This window comes from Leucoraja erinacea, chromosome 10 (genome assembly GCF_028641065.1).
Source record: "Leucoraja erinacea ecotype New England chromosome 10, Leri_hhj_1, whole genome shotgun sequence".
NCBI classification, from domain to species: Eukaryota; Metazoa; Chordata; class Chondrichthyes; order Rajiformes; family Rajidae; genus Leucoraja; species Leucoraja erinaceus.
This window is the reverse complement of record NC_073386.1, coordinates 17,723,534-17,746,345: the sequence shown is the minus strand read 5'-3', so window position 1 is coordinate 17,746,345 and position 22,812 is coordinate 17,723,534. Positions and strand designations below refer to the sequence as shown.

Here is a 22,812-nt window from a genome sequence, read left to right as displayed (position 1 = left end):
GTTACTGTTCATATTGGTTTCAGTAGCCTTTTCACTGTGGAGAAGAGAGTTTTGGTATTTCCTTCACCCGTGCTAATGATATTTTCATAATAAGAGGTTTTAGCTATTGAAAGCTATTTTTGTAGTGGAGTAGATGATCAAAATACATTTGTTTATGAACAGCAAGTTCAGTCTTGGTGCAGCCTTTCCAGGCGTTGACCTAAAACTTTGAGTAGTTCAGGTGTGTACCAGGTAGCAGCATGGGAAAATGAGACAACCCATGTTTTCCGAGGGGCTGGATAATCAAATGCAGAAGATAAAGTGTTGTTGTAGTAGTCCATTAGATCTTAGAGTGAGGAGGCTGGAACAGGAACAGGGTTCGAGGTAATTAAACTGATGAGATCTTGTGGATTACATGTCTGATGTTGCGGTTTGACATGATGCGATGCACCTTTGATTTACTGAGCGGTAGGTTGGTGTTGAATAATACAGCTTTATGGTCCGTGATGGGTAGTTCAGCGGAGGTGATGTTATATGGTGTAATGCCAGAACAAACTAGGACAAAGATATGGCCCTTGGTGTGTGTTGTAAAATTGATATATTGTGTTAGGTCGAAGCAATCTAACATTTCTTTAAAATCTTCAGTAAAAATATTGTCAATGTTATCAAAATGAACATTACTATCCCCCATTAGGATGATATTAGGAGACATTGCACCAAGGATGGTTAAAACTGTCGATAGTTCAGAGATAAAAATATTAAAAAATGGTTCATTTGAGACTATTCTTTCAAAACTTGATGCTCACTTCACCCCGGAAAATATTAAGACAAAGATTACTTGGTGGGCGGTGCGACTCTCGTCAGCAGCGGCCTCTGCAGCCCGTCCGCGTTTTATTATTTTCTGTCTATGTTTTTATGTAGTTTTTGTTATTTTTTGTTGGGGTGTGTGTGTGGGGGGATGGGGGGGGTGGGAGGGAGGGAGGGGGAAACTTTTTAAATCTCTCCCTGCACGGGAGACCCGACCTTTTCTCGTCGGGTCTCCGTTATCGTTGGGGCTGCAATGAGGAGCGGCCTCCAACAGGAAGAGACCGGGGACTCTGGTGCCGACGACTCACCGTCACCGTCGCGGGGCTGGCCGAGTCCGGAGCGGGTGGAGCGGTGGAGGAGCGCTGCTGCTGCAGCCCGACCGGAGAGTCGGAGGCTTCAACTGCAGGTCTGCGGACAGCGGCACCGGGAGCCCGCGGGTCCCTGGAGGGAGACCGCTTTTCAGGGCTCTCGCAACGGCGACTTCTCCCGCCCGAGTTGCGGGGTCGAAGAGCTCCTGGAGCGGGGCCTGACATCACCGCCCCGCGCGGCTTGGAATGGCCGCGGGACTCTGCGAGCGCACGCCGGGGGCTCCAACACCAAGACCCGGTGTGCGACCTCGCACCATCCGGCGTGGCTTTAATGGCCGCGGGACAATCGCCATCGCCAGCCGGGGGCTTTGACTTTGACTCTGACATCGGGGGGGGGAGAGTGCAGTGGAGAGATAAGTTTTTTTGGCCTTCCATCACAGCAATGTGATGGATGTTTATGTAAATTATGTTGTGTCTTGGGTCTATTTGTTTGTAATGTATGGCTGCAGAAACGGCATTTCGTTTGGACCTCAAGGGGTCTAAATGACAATTAAATGTATCTTGTATCTTGTACTTAAAGAACTCCATAGTGAACAGATGTTGCAGGAATAAAGTCTACAGCCAGAGGTTGTATGTATTTGCCAGGATTGGACAATGACATAGAAGCAATGGCAAGCAAATGTAGCACCCATCAGTGATAGAAGTAGGCCTGCCCAAACCCCTTTGCAAACATGGTCTTGGCCTACTAGACCTTTTCAGAGGGTTCATAGGGTTGGGTCATGTGATATATTCAATATCTTATCAGTCTCGTGAATATGCGCAGTGTACTTTTGCAAAATAATGACGACCCACACTGGCAACAGTGAACTGGCAACTGAAAACCTGTGCTTGTTTCTATCTACATGCTGAAGCCATAATATCTTTCAATAGTGGCAGGGATCCGATAGAGTTTGTGAACTTAACCTTTAAATACAATGCAGGACTGTTTTGTAATTTGCAGTATTGTTTAACATTTTAAATAGCAAATATAGAGCCGTGTTGCAGTTGTTTGCGAACTGGCCACAATAGGCCAGATCCTTCTATACATGGGAGTATAGTTTAAAACAGCAGCTGTACAAAGCGTCTAGCGTTTGTCAGGCTATCTTTTTGTGTCTACGTGGCAAGATGGCATCCTTGGGATACAAAGGCCGACTAGGAACTTTTGAAAAGAACTGTGAAACCTTTACCTCGTGAATGGAAATGTTTATTACAAATTACATTATTGATGCTGAAGAAACAGAAGATGACAATCAAGTGCAGGTAAGAGCACAAAACAAGTCCACCCAGGAATGAATGAAAGCCTTTCTATTAACTGAAATTGGTCCTGAAGTTGAAGAAACTCTCACCAACATCAAAGCCCCAGAAAAAGCAATGTTTCATTTGAGACTCCTTTCAAAACTTGATGCTCACTTCAACCAACCCGAAGCTCATAGAGATTGCAGAAAATTACACATTTCACATAAGAAACTAGGTCCGGTGAGACTGTGAGTGAGTACGTCTCATTGATGAAGTTGTCCCTACACTGCAATTTTGTAACATTTCTGGATTGAGCTTTGTGTGATAGATTTGTATGTGGAATGCTGGATGAGTGAATCCAATCAAAATTACTGAGCACATCAGCCCTTACTTTTGATTTGGCATGCAAAACTGGTTTGGCCATGGAGCGGCATGTCAAAGTGCACATGAGTTTCCACCAAAACATGCTGGCCAGTCAACAAGTCAAAAAGCAGTTCCAAAACACAAGCATGACAAGACAGGGAAAAGGCCTTCACAACAAAGTTCTAGGAAAAGCACAGATATTCAGCTCAGCTGTGATTTCACATGTAATGGAACATGGACAATAAAGCCTATAGCATTTGCATCATGCACACTTACCAAGAGTTAGTGTAATTATGCATAAATCGAGAAAGAAGCCCTTGGTATCATCTTTGGGATCAAGAAATTCCATTAGTATCTGTTGGGTAGGAGATTTCACCCTGGTTACTGATCATAAGCCACTTCTCACTCTTCTTGGTCCTTGGCAGCCTTGAGGATGCAGTGCTGGGCAGTTCTCCTGTCATAGCATGACTACAGCATTGAGTACCGCAGCTCAAAAAAAAATGCTATCGCTGATGCATTGTCGCATTTGCCTCATGAAGAATCAGATGTGGGCACTGAAGGTGTCACAGAAGCAGTGGACAATGACTTTCCAGTCACAGTATCTGAAATTGCCGCTGAAACTCAAAAGTACACTGCGCATACTCACACATATTCACGAAACTGATAAGATATTGAATATATCACATGACACATATCATACCAAAGTTACAGTTACCATTATATACACTACAATGGATTTTCAGCAGCCAGAGATTAACCTCGAGGTACTCCAAAGCCTTGCCTCAGCTATGTGGCTTAAATAACCAGTATGATAGCATGCACCAGTACGATAGTATGCACTCCAACTTTCAAGAAGTTCAACACAACCAAGGATAAAGTAACCGTTGAGTGGAACGCCATCCACCATCTCAAAACGTCACTACACTACAACCACTCCACTACAACCACTGTACTCCATCAATAAAAGACAATTACAGCTACCCATTCAGGCTGCTCCGACAGCAACTATCAAGCCTGTAATTCCTACCCCCAAGGGCAAAGGCTAGGGCCGAAGGAAACACCCATGGGTTTCCACCCAAGTAAAAGTATTCTAACTTGGAGTTGAAACATTGGCCCTTTGTTGTCCCTTGACCCAAATCATAGAACGTCTCTAGAACTTTTGGTAATAAGCGAGATTGGTTTTCCGACTGCGCATGGCCAGGACATAGGTCACTAGCTATAAACAGTCTCGGCAACGGTGGCGCTGCATTGTGTGCAAGCTTGCGTTTCGTCCATGGTCGGGGTCGGGCCTGGCTCTCCATCACTGCGGGTGCTCTTGAGTTGCTGTTGGGCCGGAGGAGGCAGAGCCCAGGCTGGCGCTCAGGGTTGTGGATGACGTGGCAGAGGGTACCGTAGGGGCAGAAGTCAGTTGTGTGCAAGGTGCGGCACTGCTCCATGTTGTACTTGGGGTGGCGGCTGAGGGATCGCAGCTCGGCCAGGCCGTGGGCGAACTGGCACTTGCTGCCGTACCGGCCCATCGGGGAGCGGGTTCCTCAGGAGTTGGAGCGGGGTTGGGCTGGGGTCAGCGCTGGCTGTGGGTTCTCAGTGCTGACGGTTGGCCTGGGGGCTGGTGTCCCGTCGGTCCGGATGTCTTGGGCCGCCCCCTGGGGATGGGACACTCGAGGGGGTGGGGGAGAGAAACCGGGGTCGGTCCAGTGGCGGTTCGGCAGCCCTTGCGGCGCCGGGGTCACGGGTTCGATCCTGGCAGCGGATGAGGCGCTGTTCTTTGGATGAGAGCCGGTACAGTCATCCCCCACCCCTGCCCGGTTTCCAACTGAAAAAAGACAAAAACAGACCCAAACTATACTCTCAATCTACAGCGCTTTGTTCAATTTTTATTTATAGCGTATGACCTTTGACAAATCCCATTATTCCTTGCGTAATTTGGAATACCGAACTCACTTATTGAATTATATGTTTTAAAAATGGTTGATTTAGATTCTAAAATGAAGCTACAATAATAAAACCAGTGTACAATAATAAAAATAATCAATAGTAGGCAAATGACTCTTCTATACATGCTTACATTTTTCATTAGAAGTGGTAGATGTTCTGTTCAAACCAAGAGATATCGCTACAAAGTTAAAACAACGTCATTATTTTTTTTGTTATCAGATGCGTGAAACAGCTAATTAATGATAAGTATTGCTTCTGAACACATGAAACTGCAATCCATGTTGTAGGAAGCATGATACAGGCAATATAATTTAAGTCATTCATAGGTTATTCACATGGTCCTGGCAGAATCACTATAATGGACAAGAACATTTCAGCCAAATTTATCATGGCTTCGACAGTCTTCAATCCATTACGTTAATCGTCTCTCCTGCACTTCCTCTCTCTGCCCAAAAGTTGCTACCTGATCATTTTCAGCATTTGTTTTTATTTCTTCTTCTTCTGGGGTTTTAATTAGATTATTATTTCTTGAACACTTGAGAATTGGCAATGAAGGCCAACAATAAAGCATTTGTGGTTTCCTGCCGGCATTTAATACATTACATAAAGAAAGTTTGTTGCAATGAGTGTTGATCATACATAAAATAAATATTCAAGTACGTATGTAATGTACTGTAATGTAATGTACAAATGAGAGATCCATAGTGGATCTCTCATTTATTTCCCAGGTACTTTCCCCTGTAACCACAGGAGATCCAACTATAGTCCCTGAACCTCCCCACTCACATCCATCCAGTGACCCCAGCAGTCCTTCCAGATGAGAGAGAGATTCACGTGCTGGTCCTCTAATCTCATCTACTTTATTCTGTGTTCCCGATGTGGCCTCCCTTACATCAAGCATCAATTCGGCAAATGTATCGCCGAATACTTGTAATCAGTCTGCCAAGGCCTGCTGAATCTCCTGTTGCTAACCATCTTAACTCCCTTTCCCATACTGACCTTTCTACCCTGAGCCTCCATTGCCAGAGTGAGGCCACACGCAAACTAGAGGAACAGCGCCTCCAGCTTACAACCCAACAATATGAACAACGAATTCTCAAACTTCAGGTCACTAACCTACTATAAATCCCACCCCGTCACTTAATATTGCCCCACCTGGATCTGCATCCAATTCTTCCCCCCATAGCCACAATTAATCCAAAGAAGGGTCCCGACTCAAAATACTTCTCCACGTTCTCCATAAATCCTGCCTCACCTACTGAGTTACTCCAGCACTTTGTGCAGAGATATTTATGAGGATGTTGCCAGGATTTGATGATATGAGCTATAGAGATAGGTTGGGCAGGCTAGGACTATATTCCTTGAGAGCAGGAGGATGGGAGGTGATTTTAAAGAGGTGCATTAGATTATGAGAGGAATAGATAGGTTGAATGCAGAGTCTTTTACTCAGAGCAGGGGAATAAATAACCAGAGGACATAGATTTAAGGGGCGAGAGGAAAAAAATTATAGGAACCCGAAGGATAACATTTTCCACAGAGGTTGATGGGTATATGCCAGAGGAGGTAGTTGAGGAATATACAATAACAACATTTAATAGACCTTTGGTCAAATACTTGGATAGGAAAGGTTTAGAGGGATATGGACCAAAAGCAGGCAGTTAGGACTGGTGTAAAATGGGCATCTTGGTGGACAAGTTGGGCCGAGGGCCTTTATCCCTGCTGTGTGACTATTGTGGCTTTTTGTTAAACAGCATCAGCAGTTCTGTGTTAGCATTTAAATGGCATATGGACAGGTAAATGAATAGGGACAGGTTAGAGAGACATGGGCTCAGGTATGTGGCAAATGAGAAAAGCTTAGACGAGGCATCTCAGCGGAATGGATGAGTTGGGCCGAAGGGTCCATTTCCATGCTGCATGACTATTAGTTTGAAACATTTGATACAACAACCCAATCCAAAGGATATGTTGAAAAGTACATTAATCACAAAATATCATTGAGTGAACAAAGGCAAGCCACTGTTCAAAACCAAATTTGTGACATTTTAGGCACACTTCTCACATTCTGAAGAGTATCCCAATTTTTCATTCTGTCAAAGGTTTTAAAAGCACTTCAGCTAGTCCAGAAGATGTGATGAACATTAAACAGACAAATTCATCTTGAAACACAAAATGTTGGATGGGAAATGTGGCCTGATCACACTGCTGAAATAACTTTTAAATCATCATGAGGAAGATATTGTGACATCATAGAACAGGTTGATTACCATTTGTGGTTCAAGTTTTAGTTTACTTATAGTTTTGAAAATACAGCCAGGAAACAGGCTCTTCAGCCATCCAAGTCTACGCTGACCATCAAACACCTGTTCACACTAGTTTTGTCGTCCAAATTTCTCATCCACTCCCTACACCCTGTAATTTTAGAGGCCAATTAACCTACCAACCCGTACGTCTTAGGGATGTGGGTGGAAACCACAGAGGAAATTTACGTGCTTACAGGGAGAACATGCAAACCCCATGAAAACAGCACCTAAGTTCAGGATTGAATCTGTTTTTCTGGCACTGAGGCAGTAGCTCCACCAGCTGTACTCTGTACCACCTTAAAATACAATAGTGTACAAGGTGTACCCAAGCAGATTCAACAACTCTCCACTTAGTTTTTTAATTCTAATTGTTCCTTTTCAAGATAAAATAAACATTGTCAGCATATTTTTTCTTTAATATTCATTGAACTCATTAAACTAGAACATTTTTTAAAGACATCCCAAAAGTTTTGATGTTCTTTCTTATTGGTAGGAAACAAAGCAGTGCCCTGACATACAATATTCAATGACAGAGTAACAGGTATTTTGTCACTAGACTAATAACCCAGGAAGTTTCTACCAGCAATCTGGAGACGATTTCAAAGCCCATCATGGAGATTATAAATTTAAATTCATTAAATCAGATCGGTGAAAAGACTTATGTGGTTACCTAATATCCTTTGAGAAATCAGCTTCCCAAAGTTCATTTAGCCTAGGAGATGGTAAATCATTACTAATTTCTTTGGCTCTTGACTACCTTCTAAAATGATCTAGAGAGCTATTGAGTGTTAAAATTTGGAATTTGAGATGACTTAAATATTACCCACAATTTATTCAATGAAGAAATATAAAGGCTGTCGGATACCATGACATCAAATTTCAGCCCACTGGTTTGAGTTATACAGCAGCCTTCTAATTCAGCCCAAATTTTAAGTGCACGACTTCTCTAAACTGCTGGGATGATTGTAAATGTTCTCTTCTTCAGTACTTTAGCTTAATTATGAGTAGAATGACCATGGAATCACAACTCTGTCGAGATGAAGGGTCTCAAACCAAAACATTTATTGATCATTATTGCTTTATATTCAGTTCAGCAATAAGAATTTACGATCCAACCAAGCTTTCAATTTAGAATCTTAGAAATGACAGCACTTCATCTATTTGTACCATCATCAGTAATACTTCACATCATGTAGATATGTTTGAAACCTGCACTGCGTTGGCAAATAAAAGTGGAACTGCGCAAAAGGATAAGTACTGTTAAAAATGATAATACGCAGGTTTGCAGGTCTGTTCCGTTGAACAGCGGCAGAATGACTACAACTTGGTAAAAAGGGTAGTGAAGACGAATAGAAATATCATGAAAAATGCAGTTCTTTACCCCAGGGTCACTTTGAGTCTGATTACATTACCATTTTTATCACACTTGACACAGATCACTGATAAGAACTCCATCTGGACTCAATACCTTCTTGGCCTGCAGACTTGCCAGTCCATTTACAACCTAACTTCTTTACCCTAGTTGAGTACATTTCAGTTACATAATACTTAACTACATCAAGATAGCATATTTAGATCTAGACTACAAAAAATCTTCCAATCTCACAAAAACAATGGTCATCTTTAACCTCAATTAGTTTTAATTGTCCATGTTAATTCGATTTACAAAGGGGAAATCATGCTTGACTAATTTTCTAGAATTCTTTGAGGATGTAACTAGGAAAATGGACAAGGGGGAGCCAGTGGATGTAGTATACCTGGACTTTTGATAAGGTCCCAAATAGATTAGTGGGCAAAATTAGAGCATATGGTATTGGGAGTAGGGTACTAACATCAATAGGAAATTGGTTGGCAGACAGGATACAAAGAATAAGGATAAACAGGTCCCTTTCAGAATGGCAGGCAGTGACTAGTGGGGTACTGCAAGGCTCAGTGTTGGGACCACAGCTATTTACAAAATACATTAATGATTTATTCTAAGCCTTACATTAGTTATCCTGAATAACTTTACTATTCCATTCCCTTGTAAGATTATTATTAATATTGTTTATTATGCTATGTTAAGTTTCCCGGGAGTATATATTCAGGGATAGATAACATAACAGTTCACAATCTGATGGAATTATTCCAAAATTTTACACTATATTGAACTGATATAAGACAAATGTGCTGGAAATAGCCAAGTGTTTAATTCTATGAGATAAGGTCAAACCATCTTGATACACGTCAATAGGTAGACACAACATGCTGGAGTAACTCAGCGGGTGAGTCAGCATCTCTGGAGAAAAGGAATGGGTGACGTTTCGAGTCGAGTCCCTTCTTCATACAAAGAAAGAAAATGGGCGGAGACAGTAGGACGCAGGCGAACTGGGAAGGGGAGGGGAGAAATCAAGGGCTATTTGAAATTAGAGAAGTCAATGTTTATACTGCTGGGGTGTAAGAAGGAACTGTTGATGCTGGTTTAAACCGAAGATAGACACAAAAAGCTGGAGTAATTCAGTGGGACAGACAGCATCTCTGGAGAGAAGGAATGGGTGACGTTTCGGGTCTGAAGAAGGGTCTCGACCAGAATCATCATCCATTCCTTCTGGATCTGGCTGTAGTATGCTGAAAATCTCTAAGTAGAGCATCACTCAGCACTATGATGGCAGTGGTCCTCTCCAGAGATGGGGGTGTAAGTTGCCAAAGTGAAATATGAGGTGGTTCCTCCAATTTACACTGGGCCTCAATCCGACAATGGAGGAGGCCCAGGACAGAAAGTTCAGATTAGGAATGGGAGGGAGAGTTGTGTTTTTGATTTTTTGTCTTTGGAGCGAATTCTGTCTTTAATTTGTGTATTGATGATGTCATTATTATTTATTTTACTCCAACTATATGTTTTTTCTCTCTTGTTAATTTTCTGTAAGTTGTCCTTGAGATTTTGAAAGGCGCCCGCAAATAAAGTTTATTATTATTATTAGAGTTGAAGTGCTGAGCTACCAGGAAACCAGGTGTTGATACAAGATACATTTATTTGTCACATGTACCAATTGGTATAGTGAGATGTGTGGTCACCATACAGCCATACAAATTTAAAAAATACAACACACGATAGACTCCAACATAAAACATCCCCACACAGCAGAATCAAAGTTTCCCACTGTGAGGGAAGACTTGCTTCAGTAAGTCAGTAATTATTATTTGCAAGCAATAATTACATGGGTACACAAAATTGCTGGAGAAACTCAGCGAAGGAAATAGGCAACGTTTCGGGCCGAAACCCTTCTTCAGACATGGGCTTAATTACATGGGCTTGTTTTACTGAGTAAACTCTTTTAATAAAAACTACTATAGCAAATCTATTCTGTTTTTGCAGGTCTCATAGGACTTGCTGCAAATTCAAACTCCTCGTGTCTGATGAATGGACAGTTGACAGCGACCAATAGAGGGCCGACGTTGACGTCACAATGTAGCGGTCATCCAATCACTGTCGGGATCTCTAATGAGGCGGGTCCGATGCGGGTGACGTCGACACGGCGGGACATTCGAAAAGGAAATCATGGCCTCACTGCGCATGCACCGTCTGCCCGTCCAACAGACAGGCAAACCGCCTGCTTGTATTAAAATCTCGTCCCGATCAAAATAAAACGGCGAAACAACCCTCTCCCCCCTCTGTGGTGGAATCGGGGCGATTCGTTTCAGCATTGACAATATTCCTTCGTTTAGGGAAAAGTAACGCCTTACCATTGCTGCGTTTAATTTTAACCATGAGGCCCACTTTCAGGTTGACTATGTGCGCGTCCATCCCGTGGCGCGGCCGTTAACTCAGCTCAGCTCAGCTCAGCACCGACCGTCCGTCCGTCCGTCCGTCCGCGCGCCGCCGCCAAACCGAACAAACTTTCAAAACACGAGCGCTCCGGCGAATGAGCATGCGCGGCGGGGGCGTCACACAACGCTCCGAACTTTAAAAGCGGTACTTAAAGGCGAGGTCCGAGCAGCTCTCAGGATGGAAGTTAAGAAGCGGTGGAAGGGGGCTAATCGCCGCAGTGCCTTTAAGAACGCAAAGGACCAGCATAGACTCTGCTGGAGAGAGAGAGAAGCAAAGATGTTAGAGAGAAGTACGGACTTGCATTTATATAGCACCTCTCACGTCCCTTTCATGACGTGTCAAATTTACTTTACCCAATCAGGGGTCATGGGGAGAAGGCAGGAGAATGGGGTTAGGAGGGAGAGATAGATCACTCGTGATTGAATGGCGGAGCAGACTTGATGTAGGAATGTTACAAAATTTTGAGATTTAAAAAATCAAGCCTGTAATTTATCCCATCGGATAAAGCATAAAAATAACTTTAATTTGATACCTAATTAATCTTCATATCTTAAGTATTTAAAAAGTTATGGTCATTTTAATACTCTGAAATTAGCATCTTGTTCCCTGTTGCTTTTCCATTGACTTAAATCAAAAGCTGTGATGGGGACAGTCAAAAGCCCATTACTTTCTTAAAAATTAAGAGAACTGAATGAAATTTTCAGTTATTATAGTTGGAAACATTCTGAAACAAATATGAACCATTTTACTTGGATGACCTGAAATTAAAGCATATAATTAATTAGTTACCTAATTGTAGCTAATTACAAAATTGACCGTTGTGACGGAAATATAATAAACACTCAGACGAAAATTCAAAAATGTCATATTCTCAAGATTAGAACTTTAATATTATTTTTATTAAATTGTACAATTATACATTTTCTAGTAAAAGACCAAGTCTTCATGGAGAAGATCAGTTGCTAGCTGGTACATTGGCATATCATAATCAGTAGCATCATCATACTCCTGAGATTGTAACCAATAAGCAACCCTGTACACCTTGTTTTCCTCAACTTTTCAATTTTGGCATTGTATACTACAAGTTTTTGCTCTTCAAACCATGCATGACATGCCTTTCTGCCCACTACTTACCCATTACGAATATCCTGTACAGGGCTCGAAATTAGAGGTTGCCCGGGTGCCATTGACCACTCAAAGTGCAGCCGGGCAACCTAAATGCCGACTCATTTTGCCCTGCTTGGCAATCAAACACTGGTTTATACCGATAGACACAAAAAACTGGAGTAACTCCGCGGGTCAGGCAGCATCTCTGGAGAATAGGAACGTGACATTTTGTGTCGGCGGCGGCGGCTGTATTCGTCTAGTATCTTTGATTGTGGGGCAAAGATACTAGGTGCGTGGTGACGAAGTGTCGGAGCAAATGACGGGCCCCGAACAGCGGCAACAGCGGCTCCATCGCCTCCTCATCCCGCACCCCACCCGGCGGAAGGAACCTCCCTCCCTCCTCCCAGCCTCGGCGTGCTGGAGGGGTTGTGAAAGCTCTGTTGGCGGATTTGTTAGCAGCGGCGGCTATCGCCCTGATAACGGCTGCTGCCTGCAAATCCACCAACAGCGGTTTCAATACAACCCCTCCCGCACGCCGAGGCCGGGAGGAGGGAGAGAGGGAGGCGGAGGCCTCCTTCCGCCGTCTGAAGCAGCTGCACGACAGATCCTACAGCTTTTGGATCTTTGAGCTCCCGCTCCGTCTGAAGCAGCGCACGACAGATCCTACTTTTGGATCTTGGAGCTGCAGGGCCCCGCATGGGCGTTGGACAAGGGCAGCGGGGCGATGTCTGTCTCTCTCTCTCTCTCTCTCTCTCTCTCTCTCTCTCTCTCTCTCTCTCTCTCTCTCTCTCTCTCTCTCTCTCTCTCTCTCTCTCTCTCTCTCTCTCTCTCTCTCTCTCTCTCCTCCCCCCCCCCCCCCCTCCTCCCCTCCCCCTCGCCACCACCTCACTCCCCCCCCCCCCCCCCCCCCCCCTCCCTCCCCTCCCCCCCCCCCCCCCCCCTCCCCCGCGCTCCCCTACCCCCCCCCCCCCCCCCCCAATCTATTCATCACCCTACCCACCTCACATTGATTCTCCTGCCACAACACCCCCCCATCCATCCTACACTGGTCCCCCAATTTATCCTGTACTGACCCCCCTTCCCATCCATCTTGCATTTCTCCCCCCATTCATACTGCACTGAACCACCCATTCATCCCGTACTGACCCACCCTCCATTTACCCTGCATCAACCCCCCCATCCATCCTGTAGTGATCTCCCCATTCATCTTTTACTGCTCCCCCATTCATCCTGTACTGATCCCCATTCTTCCTGTACTGATCCCCTCATGAATCCTTTAATTCTCCCCTCATGCATCCCGTACTGCTCCCCCCTTCATCCTCTACTGACCACCTCATTCATCCTGTAGTGATTACCCATTCATCCTGCACAGACCCTCCGATCCACAGTCCTGACCCCCCCAATTCATCCTGTACTGATCCCCCCCATTCATCCTGTGCTGACACCCCCCCCATCCATCCTGTACTGATCCCCCCCCCCCCAATTGGAGAAGGGTCTCAACCTGAAACATTGAATATTTCCTTAGCTGTAGTAAACCAGTGGGACAGGTAGCATCTCTGGATAGAAGGAATAGGTGATGATTTGGTTGGAAATCCCTTTTCTGAAGAGTCCTTCATGCATAGTAACAATGGTGTTGATAGTAACTCAATAATCTGTGGGAAATTGGGGCATGAAAATCTCAAAACAAGGATGCTATGTACTGTACCTACTGTATCACTTACACAACCCTTTTCATACCCAAATCCACCTCTCCTTCCAGTTCACTCTACTTGTTTAAAAACATTTTATAATACGCTATCCTTTTTTACTCATTTTTGTGCATATACATATTTGTCTATAAATGCATTTTGTTTCTTTGCAGGGATGTCATTATTCAAGTTGCTAAGAAGAAAAGAAGATCTATGAAGGACACAAAGAAAGTTACTCACAAAACCAGTACAGATTTCTGCAGCTGTCACCTATGCATCCAGAACAGCAGAGAGAATTATTGTAAATTGCCCTTAGAATAGGTGAATGGTAGGAGAATCTTTACACTACGATAGTTGGTCTATTGCTATTTTTCAGTTTTTGCATGATCTAGTTTTTTTAAGATAATTTATTATATGTTTCTTTTTGGTGTTGTTGCATCGAATGTGCCTGTAAAGCTGCAGCAAGTAAGAATTTATTTGTTCTAATTGATATCGGATGCAAATTACAAAAATACATATATTGGAAATTATATACACAGAGAAGAGGAAAAATGGGGGATTAGAGCAGATGTGTGCATGATGGTAAACACAAATGGGTGGGCCAATTGCATGTTTCCATGCTCTACAGCTTCATAACTGCTTAAGATCAAATAGGCTCTTCACATGATGAATGTAGAATGGAGGGTTTCTGTTGTAGGCAATGTTAAAAATGAAAGGTCACCCATTTGAAATAAATTTGTTCTAAGAGTGCTGGGGGTCAGGAGAACTATTTTCCTCAAAAGAAGATGGAAAAGGAGTCTGGATATGTTTAAGTCAAAGGCAGATAGTTTATTGATAACAAGGGGTGAAAGATTCACGCCTGATCACAGGTGCCGTCAGATTGAAATTTGAACATTCTGCCCATGACATGGGTGTGTCTGTGGTTGCTTTTGTTTCCTCCCACAGTGCAAATAAATGATGGTAAGCTAATTGATTACTATAACTTACTATTTAGTATCATGCAGAGTTGATGGGCAAGTGAGAGAGAAATAAATTGCAAGGCTCCAGAGAAGGTGGGAAGTGGAATGATGAGCTTGCCCTATTGGGAGCTGATATTTACCCAATGGACTGAATTACTTCCTATCACAAGTGGACAAGAACATGGAGTTGAGGCTACAATTCAAACAACAATAATCTTATTAAATTGAGGTGTAGACTCATGGGGCTGAATGGCTTTCTCCTGTTCTTTAATATGAATGTTCATAAATACGGACAAGATGGAGGACCCCTATTTTGTGTCAGTGCTTTGCCAGAATAGAATGCAGCTGCCCTGTGGTTTTACTGGTGTTTCAAATATTTAACAAACTGTCCCTTCTTCAAAGCAATTATTATCTGCCTCTCTCATTCTGTGGCATACGAGGCAAGATCGTTAACCACTCCTGGAGCCATAAAATGGAAGATTAAAAAAAAAGAAGAGAAGTATTTTACTTCAAATATTTTCTCTGTCCAGCATCATTTGATTAGTTCAATGCCTGCACTGGAGCCTGACTACCACGTGGTGGCATAAGACGATTGCTTTAAATATATTTGTAGTATCTACTGAATCCCACGACAGAAAGTAAAGAACAAACGACACTCAGCTGAGCCAGACACCTTGTGTCTCGTTTATTCCAGAAGCCCCTTTTACCTACATTCTCCTCAATCATAACCCATGTGCAGATAAGGCCAATTAGTGCGTCTGACCTTGGAGTTGTTATTGACTGGATCTTCTCGTGAGGCTGCTGGCGAGTAGCCAGCGGTAACAGGCTGTATGCAAAACCAATGTGGGCGTGAAGGCGCCACATATTAATCATTTGAATAATCTGCACTGGTCAAGATCATCTTTGCTTATGCTCCCTATTTTTGGATAAATTCAGTAAATGAGTAAAAGAGGAAAGTGAGCTCAGATGAGGAGGCAAATCCTTGCCCCTAAGCAGATCTACTGCAATTTTCTTTTTGTGGCAATGATGGTAATTAAAAGATCCAATAATCTCTATGGTTTGTACTTATTTTCCAATATAAATTGGTCAGATGAGGAAATCACTGAAGTTGAACAACCTATCACATTACAGAATTCTTATAGACTGAAACATAGGCAGTTATGTTAAAATGTTCTGACTATACCTCATAGAATTTGTACATACAATTATAAGAGGGATAGATAGCATAGACAGTCAGACCTTTTTCCCAGAGTGTGAATAACACTGAACACATGTCTACTAATCTGCGTGTGGTTTTACTGACCTGTCAGTGCCCTTAATGTGGTTTGAAAATGTAGTTTGAAAATGCAAAAGTGTTTTTTGGTTTGAGAATGCAAAAATTGCCTTGCCTAATTGAAAAGTCGGGTTGAGAATGCAAAGGTTACTTTGCCTAATTGAAAAGTTGGTTTGAGAATGCCTTGCCTAATTGAAAAGTTGGTTTGAGAATGCAAAAGTTGCCTTGCCTAATTGAAAAGTTGGTTTGAGAATGCAAAAGTTGCCTTGCCTAATTGAAAAGTTGGTTTGAGAATGCAAACGTTGCCTTGACTAATTGAAAAGTTGGTTTGAGAATGCAAAAGTTGCCTTGCCTAATTGAAAAGTTGGTTTGATAATGCAAAAGTTGCCTTGCCTAATTGAAAAGTTGGTTTGAGAATGCAAACGTTGCCTTGACTAATTGAAAAGTTGGGTTGAGAATGCAAAAGTTGCCTTGCCTAATTGAAAAGTTGGTTTGCCTAATTGAAAAATTGGTTTGAAAATGCAAAAGTTTGCACCGTATATTGATTTTAGGAAAAATGCTACCACGTACGGCTGTGAATTTTGGCCATCTTACTCAGAGTCCCCCTCCGCTCATCAGGTGCCGAGGATTTTTCCCATCGATGAAAAATAAAAGAGTTATTAGTGTTTAAAAAATGTTGAGATTCTCTCTCCTGTCAATCACGCCATGAAGGCCACGTCCTTCTGGTAGGAGGGACTATAAAACCTGGAAGTGTGGGCGTGTCTCAGTCTCTGCAAGAAGGGGGAGGGAGAGGTCACGACTCTCTTTCTTTAGTGGCCTTGCACCGTGCTTGAAATGGTATGAAACTGAATTTGACGGACTTGCACCCTGCTTGAAATGGTAGGAAACGGCACTCAAATTTGGTGGCCTTGCAACCTGCTTGAAATGGTATGAAACTGCACTCGAATTTGGTGGCCTTGCACCCTGCTTGAAGTGGCATTTCAAGGAGTCGCCGTGAGTCAACTGCCAGCCCACCAGCCTTGAGTGAGTGAGCTGCCAGCACAAGAATCCATTCGGCCCACAATGTCCAGACTAGCGATCTGGAAACCAGTCCCTTCAGCCCACAACACTCATACTCGCGCACCAGAAATCCCCCTCCCCCTCCCCCCCACTGGCCACTAATATTGGAATTGGTGGAGAGGTGGAATATTGCGTTGTGGACCAGCCCTCCCAACGGGTCCCACTTAGTCTAATATATATATATCTGGGGGAAGTTGGGAAATCTAAATGGGAGTATGTGGAGAATAAAAAAAGATTGTTCTCCGTTTCCCACATCAGGCGAAACAGCAAAGTAATCTATCACCAAAATGAAGTGCATAGTCCATTTAGGGTGGACCTGACTGAAATCTGATTTTATGCTTGCCTATCTTCGGCCGCTGGTCAGATGCTATAATTGGATACTTACCCTGCCCAAGGTCCTCCGAAGGCCAATTGCGTTTATTTAGGAAAGTTTTAGCAGTCTAAAGCCAGTTTAAATGTAATCTTCTCTTTGCCTTGGGAAGTGATTGAGTTATGAAAGTCAGAAGAAAGAAGCAGGAAGCACCTGGCTTCTTTTCCTTTCTTAACATTTACTTTCAAGATATATTTATATATATTTATTGTTAGGTTTCCTTTATATGTAATATATCAAGCCTTGTGGTATAATTTCCCCAACACCCACAGGCGAGTCATCTGCACCTCCCCTGAGTTCCAGTCCATAGACACCATTTGTCATAACAATACACTTTTCCTAAATTAAAGACCTTTTGTCGAGTACATAGAAACATAGAAAATAGGTGCAGGAGTAGGCCATTCGGCCCTTCGAGCCTGCCCTGCCATTCAATATAACCATATAACAATTACAGCACGGAAACAGGCCATCTCGGCCCTTCTAGTCCGTGCCGAATGTATGATCATGGCTGATCATCCAACTCAGTATCCTGTGCCTGCCTTCTCTCCATACCCCCTGATCCCTTTAGCCACAAGGGCCACATCTAACTCCCTCTTAAATATAGCCAATGAACTGGCCTCAACTACCTTCTGTGGCAGAGAATTCCAGAGATTCACCACTCTGGTGAATCTCTGTACAGATTCTCGCCTCAAACAAAATGATGTCTGTTTGTATATAATATATAAATAATATACACACAATATGTTTTCTTTCGGGCATTTCCTCATCTCTCATGTTAAGTTATTAATGTAGATAGTAAATTTCAATACCAACATTGAAGCCTACAGGAAGACACAGATACTGAGTAAACATTGTATTAAAGGAAATAAGTTATCTGGAATATTTTCTATCAATCACAGTAATCCATGAAATACTAAATTGACATTGACATTGAACAATGGTGGTGGGTTTAAATTTCAAAGATTTGAAAGCGTATGGAGTGTGCCACATAGAAATATTCAAAAGAAAGAACATTTAGCACTCCCTGACAAAAAAACAATCCAGGTTGTTAGCAAGATACTGTCTTAGAATGCCTTTCAGTGACCACCATTAATGTAAAAAAGAACAGTCACTCTAGCATTTCTAAATCTCAATACAGATTGAACCTCAGTTCTGCCCAACTTGGCATTTGAGCATTTAACATCTGCCACCCAGTCAAGAATTGTTTTTACAGTATTAGGGAAAATAAATGTGAGATTACAAGCTGTGATGCCAATAGTACTGAGATGAAGGACATGAAATGTGGAGGATACATTGTGAAGAGGCAAACTGTTTTGTTTTGTTTTTACTTTACTTTAGACTTTAGAGATACAGCATGAAAACAGGCCCTTCGGCCCACCGAGTCTGTGAACACCCCATACACTAATATTATCCTACACACTAGGAACAATTTACAATTTACAGAAGCCAATGAACCTACAAACCTGGAGATTATTGCTCCATACAGAATTTAAAACATTTAAAGGATAAGTGTTAAAGATGCCTTGAAGAATTGCTGCAATGTACCTTCTGTAATTAAGGGAGTGTGATTAATGTCTGTGATTAAGGGAGTGTTTCTGCAAAGCCATTCTTCACTTCCCCTTTGCCATTCATTTCCTTTAATGAACTGAACATCATCCAGAACTCATTGCCATTTATGCCTACATTGCCAATAGGTATTTTTAGCTTTTGATATGCCAGTAATACCATTAATTGTTCAGTTTCAGTACCATTTGAAAATAGTGACATACACACCTTGTAAACTTTCATATATTTTGGAGTGAATGACACATTCCTTCATTCAACCAAGGCCCCCCCCCCCCCCCCCCCCCCCCCCCCGCCAAACCCATCTAAAAACAGAAGTAGGAGTTTGCCTGCATGGATATATGTAATCCAATAACATTCCCAAGGAATTCACCATCTTTCAGGACAACTGCACTTAGTTGGCACTCCATCCACACAGCCTTCAATGTTTTCTCCGTTAATCACAGACATTAATCACACTTCCTTAATTACAGAAGGTACACTGCAGCAATTTTACAAGGCATCTTTAACACTTCTCATAAATCACAATCTCTACGAACAAAAGCAAAAAAGCAACAGGCACTTACGAACAATAACTCCTGCAAGTTCCCTTCCAAATCATCCACTGGTATGACAAGAAAATGTATCTCGTCCTTCACCTTAATTGGATCTAATTAAAGGAATTCTACAGCATAAAAGAACTGCAGCAATATCATCTCAGGGCTGGTTAGGGATGTGCAGTAAATACCGGGTTTGCTGATAACATAGCTGAGTATAAAAAAAAACTTTAAAAAAAAATTTAGATTATATCAATCACCTACTGATGAAATCTCAAAGAAATGTTATGGATGGTTTAAAACAATGTAAAGTTTAACTTAGCTCGTGAGCCATAAAAGATCAGGAAAGTCAAGAGTTGAGAAGAGTGTTTACTTCTGGCAGTACTGGGAGTGGAACAATGAAATTCTTAATCTGCAGCTTTCACATACATTAAAGCAACAGCACAACGTAATCTAATCAAATAGGGACAAGCAGAAACCTAGTTCTCTGAGTTTGGTGATAGGTTTAAAGGGGATGATGTCTTGTTGCTGAGCTGTAGTTGATGACTAACAGCCTGACGTATGTGGTCTTATTGGCCGAGTGATCTAGTGCAGAGTGGAAAGCCAGCGAGATCGTATTCGCTGTTGATCCGTTGTGGCGGTAGGCCAATTATGGTGGGTCCACTTCATGAGACGTGAATTGGCCAAGATAGACTGGCAATTGATTCTTAAAGGGTTGACGGTGGATAGGCAATGGAAGGCATTTAAAGACTGCATGGATGAACTACAAAAATTGTTCATCCCAGTTTGGCAAAAGAATAAATCAGGGAAGGTAGTGCATCCGTGGATAACAAGGGAAATCAGGGATAGTATCAAAACAAAAGATGAAGCATACAAATTAGCCCGAAGAAGCAGCCTACCAGAGGACTGGGAGAAATTCAGAGTCCAGCAGAGGAGGACAAAGAGCATAATTAGGAAAGATAAAATAGATTATGAAAGAAAACTGGCAGGGAACCTAAAAACTGACTGCAAAAGTTTTTATAGATATGTGAAGTGAAAAAAGATTAGTTAAAAGAAATGTAGGTCCCTTGCAGTCAGAAACAGGTGAATTGATCATGGGGATCAAGGACATGGCAAACCAATTGAATAACTACTTTTGTTCTGTCTTCACTAAGGAAGACATAAATAATCTGCCTGAAATAGCAGGGGACCGGGGGTCAAATGAGATGGAGGAACTGAGTGAAATCCAGGTTAGCCGGGAAGTGGTGTTAGGTAAATTGGCCGATAAATCCCCAGGGCCAGATAAGCTGCATCCCAGAGTACTTAAGGAAGTAGCCCCAGAAATAATGGATGCATTAGTGATAATTTTTCAAAACTCTTTAGATTCTGGAGTAGTTCCTGAGGATTGGAGGGTAGCTAATGTAACCCCACTTTGTAAAAAGTGAGGGAGAGAGAAAACGGGGAATTACAGACCAGTTAGTCTAACATCGGTAGTGGGGAAACTACTAGAGTCAGTTATTAAAGATGGGATAGCAGCACATTTGGAAAGTGGTGAAATCATTGGACAAAGTCAGCATGGATTTATGAAAGCTAAATCATGTCTGACAAATCTTATAGAATTTTTCGAGAATGTAACTAGTAGAGTGGATAAGGGAGAACCAGTGGGTGTGTTATATTTGGACTTTCAGAAGGCTTTCGACAAGGTCCCACATAAGAGATTAGTATACAAACTTAAAGCACACGGTATTGGGGGTTCAGTATTGATGTGGATAGAGAACTGGCTGGCAGACAGGAAGCAAAGAGTAGGAGTAAACGGGTCCTTTGCAGAATGGCAGGCAGTGACTAGTGGGGTACCGCAAGGCTCAGAGCTGGGACCCCAGCTATTTACAATATATATTAATGATTTGGACGAGGGAATTGAATGCAACATCTCCAAGTTTGCGGATGACCCGAAGCTGGGGGGCAGTGTTAGCTGTGAGGAGGATGCTAGGAGGCTGCAAGGTGACTTGGATAGGCTGGGTGAGTGGGCAAATGCATGGCAGATGCAGTATAATGTGGATAAATGTGAGGTTATCCACTTTGGTGGCAAAAACAGGAAAGTAGACTATTATCTGAATGGTGGCCGATTAGGAAAAGGGGAGATGCAACGAGACCTGCGTGTCATGGTACACCAGTCATTGAAAGTAGGCATGCTGGTGCAGCAGGCAGTGAGGAAAGCGAATGGTATGTTAGCATTCATAGCAAAAGGATTTGAGTATAGGAGCAGGGAGGTTCTACTGCAGTTGTACAGGGTCTTGGTGAGACCACACCTGGAGTATTATGTACAGTTTTGGTCTCCTAATCTGAGGAAAGACATTCTTGCCATAGAGGGAGTACAGAGAAGGTTCACCAGACTGATTCCTGGGATGTCTGGACTTTCATATGAAGAAAGACTGGATAGACTCGGCTTGTACACGCAAGAATTTAGAAGATTGAGAGGGGATCTTATAGAAACTTACAAAATTCTTAAGGGGTTGGACAGGCTAGATGCAGGAAGATTGTTCCCGATGTTAGGGAAGTCCAGAACGAGGGGTCACAGCTTAAGGATTAGGGGGAAATCCTTTAAAACCGAGATGAGAAGAACTTTTTTCACACAGAGAGTGGTGAATCTCTGGAACTCTCTGCCACAGAGGGTAGTTGAGGCCAGTTCATTGGCTATATTTAAGAGGGAATTAGATGTGGCCCTTGTGGCTAAAGGGATCAGGGGGTATGGAGAGAAGGCAGGCACAGTATACTGAGTTGGATGATCAGCCATGATCATATTGAATGGCGGTGCAGGCTCGAAGGGCCGAATGGCCTAATTCTGCACCTATTTTCTATGTTTACTAAGGCAGGAGTTGATATCCGTCATTACAACCCCTCATCGCTCTTCATTACAATGGTTGTGAGTGCCATTGATTGCGAGTCAGTGAAACATGTCACATTGCTATTCTGGATGTGCTTTTTACAGCTGGTGTGGGCAGTTGCAGTGAAAGGTTGGAGATATCTGTGAAAACCACAACGCTTTGGTCCATGCAGGTTTTAAGAATGCATCCAGGTACACCTTCAGGGTAGGACACTGTCCAGGGGTTTAACTAATAAAGTACGTTCTGACGTTGGCCTCGGAGACAGGGGCTTTGGTGCATCAATTCCGAAGTGAGTGTAGAAAGCATTGAGCTCGCCAGAGAATGATACATTGCCGTCACATAGAGTAAAATGAGCATGCAAACCTGCCCTTTGGCCCAAGTCATCCATAATTACCATGATGCTAAGCTAATTCCATTTGCCCATGTGAGGCCCACATCTCTCTAAATTTTTCCCATCCATCTCTTGAGCTACTTGGTTTCATCTTATAGGAAGTAACAGCTCTTTGCTTTCTTGATGGTCTTCTCAAGGTCATTCCTGGACTTAATATATTACCAGACAAATTTATTTGTATCAATAAACAAAATGGGAACATATGTCACTGTTATGAGGTTGACAGA

General features: G+C 42.7%; 1 protein-coding gene across 6 annotated transcripts in view; it reads right to left on the bottom strand.

The window, feature by feature from the left end:
* kif2c (kinesin family member 2C) overlaps positions 1-10,898 on the bottom strand; it is a 63,627-nt gene extending 52,729 nt beyond the window's left edge. For 5 of the 6 annotated variants that reach the window (XM_055641609.1, XM_055641614.1, XM_055641610.1 and 2 more), the window contains exon 1: positions 10,691-10,898. In XM_055641609.1, coding sequence (XP_055497584.1) covers positions 10,691-10,751 — 61 coding nt within the window. In that variant the 5' untranslated portion in view covers positions 10,752-10,898. Of the gene's footprint in view, positions 1-4,797; positions 4,846-6,726; positions 7,267-10,690 lie in introns of those variants that run through there. The other variant, XM_055641615.1, reaches the window with a different exon arrangement.
* Between the last annotated feature and the right edge of the window lie 11,914 nt (positions 10,899-22,812).